General features: G+C 52.3%; 1 protein-coding gene across 1 annotated transcript in view; it reads right to left on the bottom strand.

Moving 5' to 3' along the window:
- Positions 1-343: 343 nt before the first annotated feature.
- Positions 344-14,938, bottom strand: part of LOC130526450 (contactin-associated protein-like 5) — a 63,428-nt gene continuing 48,833 nt past the window's right edge. Inside the window, exons 17-24 of the mRNA XM_057034164.1 lie at positions 14,680-14,898; positions 11,740-11,979; positions 10,518-10,745; positions 9,221-9,354; positions 6,649-6,736; positions 6,377-6,577; positions 3,546-3,620; positions 344-2,722 (exon numbers count right to left, since the gene is read on the bottom strand). Of these exons, the coding sequence (XP_056890144.1) occupies positions 2,529-2,722; positions 3,546-3,620; positions 6,377-6,577; positions 6,649-6,736; positions 9,221-9,354; positions 10,518-10,745; positions 11,740-11,979; positions 14,680-14,898 (1,379 nt within the window). The 3' untranslated portion in view covers positions 344-2,528. The remainder of the gene's footprint in view (positions 2,723-3,545; positions 3,621-6,376; positions 6,578-6,648; positions 6,737-9,220; positions 9,355-10,517; positions 10,746-11,739; positions 11,980-14,679; positions 14,899-14,938) is intronic.

The raw sequence follows: 14,938 nt of genomic DNA, 5'->3' as shown, positions 1-14,938 counted from the left end.
AGCTGACAATAAACACGTGTCTCTGCCACAGTTCGGACCCGGGCTGCACAAACAACGGGTGACATATTCCACCAGACCCGGGGAGGGTCAGGAAGCGTCCCTGGAGACGGAGAACGTCTGAAACGCCCGTGAAGGCAGACGTTAGCTCCTGGATACTGTTTTGGGCTCATTTTGGAGCTTTAATGAGCGCTACTCTCTGACTGGCCGGTAGCTTGAACCCTCTCGGTCCGCGTGTTGGAACCTGTGATGTCGCGTCTTTATTTATTTACGAATCTGGGACGGCCGCACTGGCTGGGAAAAAAAAACAACAACCCTCAAACAGGGTCGAAGCCACAGCAGAGCGTTAGCAATATATTAACTTTTATTATTAAATTATACATCTATACAATAGATCCTTAATAAAACTGCAGCTATACAAATCATTAAGAAGGAATCACATGATATTACCCATTGCAGTAAAACCAAAACACGTCGAGAGGTATGTTTTCATTCACTGGTACTAGGATCACATGTTGGGACAGGACACGGACATGCACAGGTGCGGGTCGGTGGATCGGGACCCTGTCGGCGCTGCTCTCCCTCCGACCCACGACGCCTCCGGGGATGGTCGCAGTGTGGCTCCCTGAAGGTCAGTGACGGTTCATCCCTCCTCCAACCTTCAATCCATCCCATTCCCAATGTTTTGTTCCCTTTTCGCGATTCTTTCCGGGAGGCGTTTTGGTGTCGGACTCGCTGAATAAAACCCACAAATCTTTTCCTTCCTTTCGCCCCTTAAACTGGTAAAACGGAGCCAAATGGGAGTAAATCTAAGGCTGCGGCGCTGAGCCGGGCGAGCTGAAGCTGGAAGAGATTCCAGTTCAGGTTACCTTGGAAAATACGTTCCCGGCTATATTTAACGAGTACCTCGACGGAAGGGTTTTGTTCCCCTCTTCCCGATTGTGTCACGTTTCTCCCGGATCAACAGTGTTAGCTAAGGTTTCTGATTAAAGGAGACGTAAAAAAGCTCGGTGCGGCGCTGAGTTGCACTGTAAAACAATAAATTATTAAAACCCCCACAAAAAGCCTTCGCGCGCCAGATGTATCCCGCCGAGATGCTTCTGAGACAGCGTCCTCGTCTTTGCCGTCCTACGCTGGGGAAAAAAAAGGCCTTTTTTTGCACGTCGACGTGCGACTGAGATAGAAGCGAAGCAGCTTTAAAGAACGTTCCGACGCGTCGGAAGTTTATTACAGAAGCCGGGACGCTTCGCTCCAGATTTAAACCGAATTCAGGCTAATGCAAAACTCACTTCCTGTACTCATCAACCTGCTGCCTGTAGCCCCGCCCCTCCCCAAACAAACAAACAAAGGAAAAGCCGCACAGACGGGAGCGTTGCTGCGTGGACGCATCGAGCCGGCTGAACTCTCCATCTGCCATCTGTCACGAGCCGCAGGTTTGGCGACGTCTATCCGATGAGATTTTCCGTGGTTATCTGGTCCTAAAACTAGTTGGGAATCTAATTTTCCAGGCAACTGATTCAGCATCGGTGACGAGCGCGTTATTGCCGTTTTGGATCGGACGGACCGGTCCTGGCCGCGGATTCCTAATCGTTGCTACTCTGGAGAGACAGCGACACGTTTATGGACGCACGGATGCGGTTGGAAACATCACACGGAACAAATCACACAATTCCAAATGAATAATCCAGACTCTGATGGGCTGCAGGCAAACATTTCACCTACAGCTCAGAGGTCCAGGATGTCTTCTGAGGGACGAGATGGACAGAACACAGACACTTGTGCCCGACGCTTGGATTTAGTTTACAAAATGCAAGAACTTCCGGGGCTGGATGGACGCCTGGGGCCCGCTGGTTTCCATGCTACTTCCAACCGCGCACTGGAAAACATCACTAATGACCGACCGATACATGTTGTGCATGAGATTCAAATGTCTCTTTTCATTTTTTTTTTCTTTCTTTTTAAGCCTGTGTTACAGAACTGAAGGACAATAAGCTCGTCTCTATGCAAATGCGACTGCGTCTGTGCAAATCACATGGATAAATCCTTAAATGTGGAAATAAAAACTCGTATGCAAATTAGGCACTCATACAGTATAGGCAGTATTGTCCCATTTTCTTCCTCTACGACATTCACCAGCACCAACGAAAACAAAGACAGCAGCGAATGCATATCTTACAGGCCTGGCCCACATTTCCTGACTTGCAAGTACGATTGAGCGGGCCCCGCCGAGCGCGGCCCGTGTCGGGCGTCTGAGGGCGGGGGGCGTCCGTCCTTTGGCGGTGACACCGCAGCGGCTGGACTCTGCGAGGATCACCAACATCAAACACACCCACAGCTGGAAAGAATCTTCAGCTTGCTTGTACTGGAGCGAGTTACGGGATGGGACTACAGGCTACGGGGTTTTTTGGAGTGTTCCTGAGAGGCGTTCAGGGCACTGAGATGGTCTGTGGTAGCGGAGTCCTGCGTGTCCCCCTGCAAGTCCATTATAAGAGAGGTAAGTTTGTGTCTTAGGGTCCACACAGCGCGCCGAGTCAGATGTAGTACTCCTTCATGTTGTCCCTGACCGGGTTGTGGAGGTGCAGCTCTGTCCTGTAGTCCGTGTACATGCTCTGGCTGTTCTCCTCTTTGATGCCGCCGGTCCTCTGGGCCCGCCGCTGCTGGTACAGCAGGCGGCTAATCGCAGCCAGGGCGCACACGGAGATGAAGACCACCGCTGTGACCACACCTGGGAACACAGCAGGGAGGGAGGAGGGTTACAGAGGAAAACGGTCCGAATCCCTTCGATCTCTGACCCCTGACCTCGGGCATTGTCGGTCCACTTTGGGCCGGAAGGTAACAAATGAAAGAAAACGACAGAACAGCTGGTGCTAGAAGTAAGCTAGGCGTGTCTGGTGACAACACGTCAGGGCTGAAGTGTCGTTCCGGCTGTGTGATAAACACCAACCGCCAATTAAAGGAGATTCCGACGAAGCTATTAGCTCGTTAAGAAACGATAAGCGACGTCGCGATGGCGGTTCCTGTTGTTCTAAAGAGGCCGGCACTTGTCGCTAAACAACAACTCAACGTGAGAAACGCAGCAATTTTCTGACAATTTCAAGTAAACCCGGCCGTTCGACACCCCCCTTGATTACATAATGACACGTTTACACAACAGCGGCGTTGTGGCGGCGCTCGCTTTAGTTCGACTGCCTTTTCTGCCTCAAACGTCTCACGCTAACGTTCGGAACCCGTTCCCGACGACCCCCCCCCCCCATCTCTTCTTCCCGCTAGCGTGCACACTTGAAGGCGTGCTTCTCCTATGGATTCACTCTATTTATAAAAGTGCCCCACGTGTGATTATTGGTCTCTCCTGCGGGGGCAGATTATGCTGAGTCAGCTGTGCCGTCAGCGGCTTCGCTCAGGTGAAAACGAATCGTCCGGCGTCATCAGCCTGTCTGTCGCGGTGACACGTGGCAACGAGGAGCGCGAATGAGGGGAAAATGGAGGCGAAGGGAGCGAAGGAGCGAACAGCTGTGAGTAATTCCCAACAATCGGAGAGAAGAGCCCACCTGCTATCACGGCCAAGTCCTTCTGGCTGCTGCTGCCGTGTTGCTCCTTATCTTTGTTTGCCGTTGCCGTTTGATCTGTGGGAACGGAGACAAGAAAGGGACAAATTCGTTAAGGCGCCCATAAGGGAGGGGGCCCAGCGTGCGACCATCTCCGCAATCGCTGGCTGTGGCTTCATCCCAGATACGTATATCATCCGCTACGCCTCGCCGCTAAGATCGGGAATTAAGCGGGATTACATTAATGTGATAATTAAATTACTTTACTTTCAGCTTCGCTTCCCCCCCGACTCCCCTTTGAAATGCCATCGACATCTCGGGATCACAGATTTGACGCCACTTAAATAAGCTCAAAGGCGCTAAGCCCCGCCCAGGTAAAGGTGGCGGAACGATCACACGCATCGACCCGTTTAGCACGTGTCCAACGCTGGCAGATGGAATAGATGCAAGGGGCCCGGTCCCGGTCCCGGTCCGTCCGGCTCAACGGAACGTTCCTGGACTGGCCGCCAACCACTGGAAGCGTTCCTGCTGGCTGGTAAACTGTAACACAGAAGTCTGCTAACGGCAACTGTGGGGTCCGCTGGGGGAGGGTCCTGGCGCCCATGGTGATGGGTTCGGAGCTCCCTGGAAGCATTCTGTCCTGGAGACGTGATGGACGTGAAGGTGTCCCACAGAAGGGAGGAGGAGCTTATCTCTCTCGCCACTAGAGGGGGCTGGAGAGTCTGGCCCGTGCTTTATGCTAACGCTGCCTGAATCCTCGCGCTCTGTCTTGTCTTCCCTTGTTTACATCATTCCCTCCCAGCATGACTCCAAAGTTAATATTCCGGCTCTGCCTTCGCTTGATGCCGTTTTATCTGAAGTGATGAAAACGTCTGGACGCCCTCCTTGTGCCAAAACAGCAAATCAAAAGCAAAACAAATGTGGCAGCCCAGGCGGCTCAGGCTGAGCATGGCCCGCGTTTAACCTGCTGGTGGGATTTCTATGACACACACACACACACACACACACACACACACACACACACCACACACACACACACAGCACACGGTCCTGCTCAACGCTGTAAAAGGTGGCTGCACGAGGTTTGTGTTTGCAAAAGATATAAGAAATATCTTTTCCAAGAAAAGGAGGGCGGACAGGAAGGAAGTTCTGGAAAGGAGAAGGCTGTTCGCCCTCGTCCGTCAGGTGGAAGCACTTTCAGCTGCTCAGCTCTGAGACGAGACACAGAGCTTGAAGGAAATGTCACATTCAAAACAAACACTCTCCACTAAATCCATGAATATTTAAGCTCCCCGCCTTAATTACCAGAATCCCCACAGCCTTTTTTTAGCCCATGAAACATCCTGGTACCGGCTGGGCCCGGCGGGATGCTTCCTTTGGTATCTTTAAGGTCCAGACCCGTCCGTCACCTCAAACTGGTTTGTTGGGATCCAAACGGACCAAAAACCCAGGATTGGGCCATCCTGCCGTGTGGGTGGCGACCGAAAGAATAAGGTCACAGATCAGCTGAGATGGGTTTTCCTGACTGGGGGGGTCCAGAGGAGCCACTGGAGGTCGTCTGGGATCCTGCTCAAGATTCCTGCCGGACACGCTGGACACGCAATCGTTGACTGGAGCTGGAAGGAGGAAGGTCTGGGCCCCAGGCTGGGATAAGTGTGTGTTGTGGGGGGGGCTAAAGCAGCACTGTTGGATTGGAGGTGTTTGTTTGGGTGTGATGTGATTTTACTCAATAGCACATTTCTACTTCGATTTTGATGCTGTAAAGTAATGAAATAAACAGAATGCTGGATTTGATTACACCCCCAGTAACAACCCCCCCCTCCATAACCCTCCAGATTACTGGAACAGTTCGTGTCTGATGTGGGCCATGATTAGCTGCCAGTACCAACCCAGTTCCCCCAGAACGGTGCTGGGAGGATGTAACGCTGAGATGCACGTGAGATGAGAGCGAGGAATAAGAACAAACGTGCACATTAATGATTTAGCACGTTATTATCAGTGGAACGGCGTGGGCAGCACACTTCAAACACCACAGTAGCAACCAGCCTGCCTGGGTGCGGGGGCCTCATAAACGCCATTTAGTGGGATTAGCAGCTATTTGGAGGCTTAACAATTAAAAATGCTCACAATTGTCATTTTCTTACTCTCCCATCACCTTAAGTGAAGCAGAGAGAGAGAGGGGAGTGTGTGTGTGTGTGTGTGTGTGAAAGTGGAACCAACGAGCCTGATTGTGAAACAGAGAATAATTAATTAAAGCTGCTTCAACTACTCACGCCTTATTTGTTATGATTAATCCACAAAATGCCAGTTCATTATGGGAAAAAGCCTCCGTATCGTTATTTCCAGGTCCACGCCGACGACCTTAAACGTCTTGTGGGCCTCGGTCATCGCGGACCCATTAAGCTGACTGAGACTGGAGCGAAAGCTGCAACAAGAGTGAATAAAGCCGAAGGCGACGAGACGACCCGGGAGATGCACGGAAACGAGACGCGGGCTCAGACGGAGGCGAGCGAGGACGCCGCACAATAAACACGTCCCAGGAAACGGCAAAAAGGACGCAGATGATTAAAAAAGATGGACAAGCGGACAAACGGACAACGCATTAAAGCAGCCAGGGGAATATTCCAACATATTCGCGTTGTTCCTGTGTAGCAACGCTGTAAATGTGTGTGTTCTTGTACTTGTTCTTATGTTAGAGTGAGGACACTGTTGGCTGGTCCTGAGTTTGGGTCAAGGTCAAAGTTCAGGGGTCGGTTGGGATGGTTAAGGTAGGCGGCTGGGTCCTCACAAGGATAGATTTAAAGAGATGTGTGTGTGTGGGTGTGTGTTTCTACCTTGCAGCGTGTGTGAGGTGGATTCTGCCAGTGAGCCACAGTTTGACTGGACCAGGGGCCCCCGGATGGTGACCAGGGAACTCCCTCGATTCATCAGCGCCGCCTTCAGCGGCGCCACGTGGTTGAACTGGACCGAGGACAGGCAGCCCACGAAGCCTTTGGACGCCGCCTGCGCCACCTTCTCGTTGAAGTTCTCCTTCCCTGCAGTCAGAGACGCGGTAAAACACAGGTTCCTCGGCGCCGGAGTTCCGACGAGGCGGCGCGGAACTCACCGGTGACTTTGCCCAAAGTCAGGGATCTGATTAGGATCAGCTCTGCATCGGATGACAGCGTGTACTTTGTGTGGATGTCCTGGTCGATCTGGTTGAGTGGAGGGAAATCAAATAACAAGGTGATTACAAGAAACCCAAGCCGTGGTGACAGCGGAACCACCAGCAGGAACAGCGGCGCCGGGACACATTATAGATCCAGGCCCGGTTTTTACACCCGACCCGACCCGAGCCGCTCCGCCCGCCGCCAGGCTCCGCCTCTCGCTTCGGCGCCGCTGTGCTGCCTCCGTCGCGTCGCTTAACTTGCTGCTGCGGGTTCTGGTGACGCCCGCTGGTGTTTATCAAAGACCCGGAGCTGTAAATTTATGGAGCGGCTGGTGATCCGGCTTTTAAATACACAGCGGCAGAACTCTCTGATTGTACCGGAGCGGGGAGAAGGCGTAATGAACTGGGACGCAATTAGACTAATTAACGGGTTCTGCACTGAAAATACACACATAACTAATCCCGCCCCCTCCCCCGTCCCCGCCCCCCGCCTGCGTTCACGAGCGGCGTGTATGGAAATGCATCCGACAGCTCACACAACGATTCCCTCCCGGTGTTTCAACATTTCGCATTGTTCTTCCCACACCTCCATCTTGTCAGGTGACCGATCTCACATCTGATGGGGGGGGGGGGGGGCTGAGGAACGGTCCTGGAGGCGTCTGTCTGACAGAGACGGATAAGCGGGTTTGTGGGAGTGGAACACGCCGCACGCTGTCGGTGCGCGTTCCCGCCTGCTTTTATCAGCCTACATCTTGTCAGCCTGCAGTCCACCCTCCGTAAACACCGACTTATCCTCGCCGCTAACGTGGCGAGCAGACATTAGCCTTTGTGCTCCGCTGTCGGAAAATCTACATGTTGTGATTTTCCTGTACATAAAGGAGCCTTCCTTCCCTCCCGGAAGCCCGGCTGAGGAATAAAGCCGTTTCTCAGGCAGCAGAGGCCTCCCGTGCATGTGCATTCCAACATTTCCACTCGCGCTCGCTAGCCAACAAAGGCCAACGCCAGTTGTTTTGATCCGTTGAGGTTCCTCTGGGCTCTTCTGGGTTTTGCCTCTCCTCCCTCCCTCGGACCAGGAGGGAATCTGCGGCGTTCCGCGAGGCTGCGCTGCTCCTGTTGTCGACGGCAGAAGCATCTTTTTACCGACGCGGGAACGAACGCGGAGCGGATGCGGAGTTCAGGAGTTCAGTTCAGCACAACTGTGAGCTGCATCCGAAGCTTCCCTGCATGAGCCGAGCGTGACAACCATTAAGAAGCGGAGCGCCGCCACGGCTCCAGCCGGGATGCTGTCGACGGGGCCGGAATACTGAACGCTTTCTGCACCATTCAGAGAATGTTGTGAGCTGCAAAAGAAAATGATTTTAATAAAAATGAAAGGTGGTTCTATGCTCTCTGAGGGAATTGGTGCCTTTCCTGTTTTCTTATTCGCTTCAGACGGGAACTGTTTTTTACACGGCAATGTGCAAAATGTTGGATTCACTGCAGTTCCCTTGTCCCGCCACTAGTTGGCGAGGTGCGACAGCGTTTAAGCGGGAACAATAAAAGGTGGCAAAAGGCTCAAAAAGGCGACGGGATCGTGACTTTGGTGAGGAAACTTGGCCATTATTCCTTATTGTCGTCACCATTTCCGACGTTTGCGTGGAAACGTTAACGGAGGATTTCGAAAATGTTCTAAAATGTTCCTAAAAGCGCCTGAAAAAGCCTTTTCCCGTGTAAACGGACCGTCGTTCCTAACCCTAACCCGATCACCTGTTTGGAGCAGGATGGTGAGTTCCCAGGGCCTCTCAGCCTTCCTGTTCTGTTCCCGCCACACTAGGGGCACATTCTCAGCCAGGAACTCTGAGCGGTTTAGGACCCGTCCAGAACTCTTTCGCTTGATTCTGTCCGACGGGGGGGAAAAGCCGCTATTACACAAGGTTGAATGACTCTTAGAAGAATCACCCTTCAACCGGCTGACCCGTTTCTCCGCTCCTTTAGTGCTTTTTGTGCAGAAATTCTGCTTGCCTTACAATAAACCAGCTCCCTCGGGTAGTTATCTTCAGTGAACCCCCCCTCCAAACCTAATCCCTTTGTTCAACATTATACATTTTTTTTTACACTTTGTTTCCTTGTTAGGATCCTTCGAGACGGCATTTTGTGAAAAGACCAAGCTGGATCACAATGTATGGATATCCAAGAGCGCCCACTGTGGGGGGGGGGTGATAGGGAGATAAAATCCTACGATGAAAGCAGCACCGGGCCTTTAACTGCATAGGAATGGAAACTGCATCCTTGAGTTCCGCGAGCAGGCAGAGATTAGAGGCTTTGTGAGAGGAAAGGAGACGAATTCAGCTGGTGAATGGGTGAAGGTCAGGAAAAGGCAGCTGTGAATGGACCGTGTTTAGGTTTCATTCTCCTGGAAGCGGGAGAACAGAAAAGGCTGAGGGTCGGCTTTATTACTGCTCATGTTTTCCTAGTACTGCCACAGAAAGAGGAATAACACACACTCACACACACACACACACACACACACACACACGGCTGTGCTGCTCACCTGCACGTAAAGGCTTCTGCCCACTCTGTGGATTCTGACCCGGTGGAGTCGCCCGTCCGCCATGTTGTTGGGAGCGGGGCTGAACACGTCCGGGCTCCTGTCCGTCTGCAGGTGGTACCAGATCTGCAGGCTCCCTACAACAGCCACATAACAGGTTGCTATAGAAACCCCAGCAACTTACACACCACATATGTTCCAGTCCGGTCCTCCTCCAGCCGGGGAGCCGCGTGGCCGGAGTTTAAATGTCTGAGTGGGAGAAGATGATGCGCGTTTACTGGAATGATGCGGCTGCTTGTTTATATATAGTCGGCCGCTCCTGAACTTCTTCAATTGCCTCTACAGATCTGCGTCTCAAAGCTCTCGGCTCCCACACCGGGATAAGTCAATACGCACTCGATGTTCTGCCCACGCAGACAAGCGCTGCGGGATCACAGAGTCGGGGAGCCGCGCATCGCCCAGAGCGGCCGGGTCAACGTTCCAATTCCCCATCTGCAGGTGAAGGGGTTCGTGATTCATTGCAAATCCTCGGAGCGCTCTTGGAGCTGGAGGCTGGTGCGGATGGAGCCCCCCCCCCCCCCCCCCCATGGTTTAACACACCGGGGGCGAATACCGGCGCCATGTTTGAGGAGCACGCTCGGAGGCATGGGGGGGGGGGGGGGGGGGGGGCGCTGTCCTGGAACTTCCCGGTGACTGCAGAGCTTATTTCTGTTGTTTAGCCGAACAAGTGTCGGCATTTTTATCTCATTCTCCGGATAAACCAGCTTAAGCTTCCTGGACTCTCACTTGAGAAGCGGAACACAGCTGCGGGGGTCAAATGCATTCATCAGCCCTTGATATTACATTCACGCCGCCATCTGCCTCTCCAATAAACAGGCTGGTCGCCCCCCCCCCTCATTTCCTGTTCCACACCTCTCAATATGCAAATCCACTTTTTGATTTCCTGAAAATTAGATCTTGCTGTTTTCAGGATGTTGGACATGAAAGGAACCGCGAGGCCTAAATGAGCTTTAGAGGGGATTGAAAAATGGTTTTCCTTCCATCCGTCCATCCCTCCATCCATCCATCCATCCTTCCATCCATCCATCCATCCATCCAGCCATCATCCACCCACCCACCCATCCATCCATCCATCCATCATCCATCCCTCCATCCATCATCCACCCATCCATCACCCATCCCTCCCTCCGTCCCTCCACCCACCCGTCCCTCCACACATCCCTCCACCCGTCCACCCACCCGTCCCTCCCCCCGTCCCTCCCCCTGTCCCTCCACCCGTCTCTCCAGAGGCTGTGTGTACCGTTCATGGCCAGGATGACTGCGATGTGCTGCTGGCTGAATGTGCTGACAGTCATCAGCATGGCCGGCCTCTGGGAGGTGACGAAGCTGAAGGCCACGTCCTCTCTGGCTCTGCTGCTGCTCTCCGTGGAGACGCTGGAGGCCTGCGAGCTTCTGTTCTGCATCACCGAGAAAGGCTCCTGGAACGTGTAGGTCACCGACGACTCGGTGTCGAAGGACACCGACACTTCTGCGCGCACACAAAGGAAGAAGCCTTTTACAAGCTGAAACAAGATTAAAGGGATGGAAACACAATCTCACAGGCTCCAGAGGCTCCGTTCATTAAATCTAATAATGTGAAATTGGTAGCTGCCAAAACCAACAGACTATAATTAAATAGTTTAAAAAGTAGCACTTTGCCCAGTGGGCACAGCCAGAGGGAAGTCTGCTCTCAAGAAGACTCTGCTTGCCCTCCAGCAGGAGCTCTGCAGGCAGAACCAGGCTCATGCACAAGGTGTGCGTCTGTCACAGACTCCCTGCTCCTGTCCTCACGTCCTAAAGCTCTGTCCTGAGTAAAGGTCTCCACGCGGAGGCCATGGTGTGGACAGACGGCCCAAAGGTGTCAAACGGTTTCCTCAGCTGCAAACTCATTCTAGGATCCCAGTTTTCAGGATGTGATAGCAAAAAAAAGAAAAAAAAGGTGTAACTCCAGCTTCTGAAGCAGGCCTGCTCCATGGTCAAAATCTAAAGTAAGAGCTCAGTTCTCTTTATTACTGTGTGCCAAGATCCATGCTGCGATAAGCCTGGAGTGTTTCTTGAGCAGCAGTCAGATTAGCTATTTCCTCACCCGGGTGCCACTCATATCGTCGGGGAAACTGTGCAAATAGTGCAGCGGCGTTCGCCTGAGCTGCAGCCAGAATTTTAATCTCTAAACTCTGTGCCATGCCCACCCGGCTGCTTCCTCACCCTGCTGATGTCTGCGCGCTGTTGGTGGACTTGTGTTGGAATCTGTTTTGTGTTCACATACCGCAGGAGATAATTTGGTCTAATGCATTTTAAATGTTCTCGGGTGCTGGTGTCAAGACAAGTATTAATTGCCTCTCGCATTAGTTGCGTTTCCACTGAAAGGCTGTAATGGAATAACCTTGAGTTGATTGATTATTTGTTGGCCGTAATCACCGCTAATCAATTCCCAGAATTAAATTAGGTGTCAGGCCGGCGCCGCTTGCCACGGCGGCGCTCACCTTGGTTGCAGGTGGTTCCGCCGTAGGCCGACTGCGAGCAGTCGCACACGTAGCCGTTGCTCTTCTCGATGCAGCGCCCCCTGTTGTGGCAGAGGCTGCTGGAGCCGCTGCAGTAGCCGGGGCAGCCGGAGCTGACGCCCGGCGTCATCCTCGCCCTCTCCTCCAGGTCCAGGCTGAGGCCGTTGACGGTCAGGGTCCGGATGCAGCCCAGGAAGCCTCTCTGCTGGGACGCCGTCCCTCCTGAGGAGCGCAAAGCCGTTAGTCACATCTAAGAAGCTTCTTGACATTTAATCACGGCTCTCCTTTGAGGATGATGAGGATTTACGACAAACATTTGCTTAATTCCACTCTGCATCTGGGCCAAGCCAGTAAACATCCAGGCACGCAAAACCTCGATAAGAAGTAAACTACGGGGCAAGTGGCTCTAAAACAGCCTCTGCAATTTCTGTCAAATCCCACCACACTTCATCCATCTACAGACTTCATCATCATCATCATCATCACGGTCTCCTTTTCTCTTCTTTTCCCGTCCTCTTTGACACCTTCAATGGTAATTCTTTAAGGTTTTGCACATTATTCCCCTCTAATATCACGGGCAGAAGGGTGGCCAAGGATCCATCACCACGCCGCGCACGCAAACACGCGCCATTGATCTTCTTTCATCGAGCACCGAAAAGACTGACGTTAAAGTGGTTTTCCGGCTCTTGACGAAGACGCTGACTTCTGCAGGCTGCTCTGAAGTGGGAGGATTACTGAAACCTGGACGGGTTTGGAAAAAACAAAAGCCCAATTGGAAACCAGATGCCCTCAACTTCCTGCTCTGACCCAGATGATCAAAAGGGCAGTAAAACTACTGACAGGAAGGCGGCCGCCACGGGTCCCTGCGTGGCAGTTTTGGGTAGATTTGGACGGCTACAGTTGATCAGCACCATTCCGTAAACCCAGACGACCCAACACCTTCATTTAAAGAACAGAGGAGCTTTGAAACAACCACTTCCTGGTGCGGGCGTGGCGAGCTGCTGCTGGGAACCGTCTCAACAGGAACCATCCCCGTAGGTGAGGAATGAAACATTCATCCGGCGTAGCGCCGTTCGCCATTCCATTATCCTTCACAACGGCGTCCTGTCTCACAGAGTTAGAGCTGACGACGAACCGTCTTGGGACGGATGCGACGGGCGTTGTCTGCGCTGACGTCGGGGGAGGTTTCACAGGCGGCGCCAGGAGAACGGATGTTATCGCATGTTTGTCAGATCTCTGTGGACGTGGGCTTTGGTGAACCCTGAACCTTTTTGTTTTCCAAAAAAAATAAAATTCCAATGCCAGTAAAAGCAGTATTTTCACAGAACCTAATTTTAAAAGTTTATCACTATTATTATTGTTAGCTGCGATCAAGCGGCTCCTTTTAAAGTGTCACAAACGTCACCAAAATCAGGCACCGACCCGGTTCCTTTCATTAAAAACCGGCACCTTTTAGCGGCGGCCCACGGAACAATGAAATCCTCAGCTAATGACAAGTTTTTGCAAGGTCCGCCGAGGATCCTTCCCTCCATTCGTCATTTTCAGCTGATAAATTATTTCTTAAAGCAAATGATCCATTAACTGCATGAGCTAAGGCCTGAAATTGAGAGCACATGAAGGAAGCCCACTTTTTAACGGCGGCGCTGTCCCCTCCAGAGGGTGGTGTATTATTAAGGAGACATTAAAATGTCAGAGGAGGAGAGAGAGAGCAGCTCCAGTAATAATGGCAACATAATAGAACACAGTGGATCTTCTCTGTGGATTACAGGTTGCTATTCTTTCCAACTCTGCAGCACTCTGATAGTCAGAGCTGTAATGAACTGTTGGAGGCTTCGATAATTTCTCTTCTCTGTAAAGAGATCCTTAGTTAATATGGTTGAATGGACTTTAAATGGACCAGTCTGCAGCCTCATTCACACGCCGGCTCTGTTCTCTTTCACAGACCCGGGTTCTACGGCTTCATTCATCCCTAACAACGCTCACTCGTTTCCCCGCCTGAGCGACGAGCTTCCTTTCAGTCAGTTAGAGGAATATTTGCATTTGGGAAACTTCCCGACACGGAATGTTAGTTTGAGCTTCGGGTTTTCTGGGTCGAATCGGGCCTTTGTGGGGGGGGCGATAACCACGGCAGGCTCTGTTCAACATGGGCTGCTTACTGTTACCCCACATATTCAAGTGTTAGTGAAATATTGAGCTAGTCCAGAATTGTTCTCCTTCTGTTTGGGGGTGGAGGAACATTGGAACGGATCATCCCGGGAACGCTCTCAGCATCCGGTCTTTATGCTTTCAGACTCTATTAAAGGTGCGATTCTGAATCGTTTGCAAGCGGTTGGATCACAACAATCATTAGAGGCTACGATTCCTTCCAGACACTGAGAAAATCCTATTCCTCGTTACAAAATCGAACATTTCAGCGTTTATGGCCTGGATCCACGTGCACGCCTGACGAGCGCTCGGCCTCGCGTGTGCAGCTGGAGCTCGTTTTAGCTCCGTCTGACCCGGACTGTGGAGAGAATTCCCTGAAACCTCTTACGGGAAGGCAGATTGGAGACTTTTGAGAGCTGAGCCGCAAGATTTGTGCCCCAGCGGTGATTTCCAGAGTTTTCTCATGTCACGCTGACCACAGTGCACACGACCTGCCTCTGAAAAGCCCCCGGAATCAATAATCTCGAGACCTATAATGGAAAAAAGGGACCTTGTGTCATAAATAATGGAAAATAAAAGAACTAGCTTCCATCAGTGGGATCGTTTCGGTAAATCCAGACGTCCTGCACGCGGCTCAGACGGGGACGCCGAATTCATCAACGGTGAAACTCGTTACGCTAGATTACGATACAGAGAACCCTGTTACCATCAAGGAAGGCCCGGGCCTCCCGCCGCTACCTGTCAGGAGACGGAAACGTCAGTTTGAGGTCAGCCTACCTACGAAGAGCTGGCTGCTGAGCCGTAGGCGAGGGTGTCCGTCAGCCGGGGCCTCCAGGAGGCGGGTGGGGAGCTGGTCCACCTGCAGGGAGGCCTCCTTCACGTTCCGCTCTGCCCTCACGTAGTGCCACTGTCTGTCATTCAGGGGCAGGTGGGACTTCACCGAGAGGACCACCGGACCGTTTCCCACATCAAAGGAGAACGTCACCACCGAGGGAGCTGACACACACACACACACACACACACACGCACAGAATGG

This window comes from Takifugu flavidus, chromosome 1 (genome assembly GCF_003711565.1).
Source record: "Takifugu flavidus isolate HTHZ2018 chromosome 1, ASM371156v2, whole genome shotgun sequence".
Classification (NCBI taxonomy): Eukaryota; Metazoa; Chordata; class Actinopteri; order Tetraodontiformes; family Tetraodontidae; genus Takifugu; species Takifugu flavidus.
Note: the sequence above shows the minus strand (reverse complement) of the source record. Positions and strands in the feature narration are given on the sequence as shown.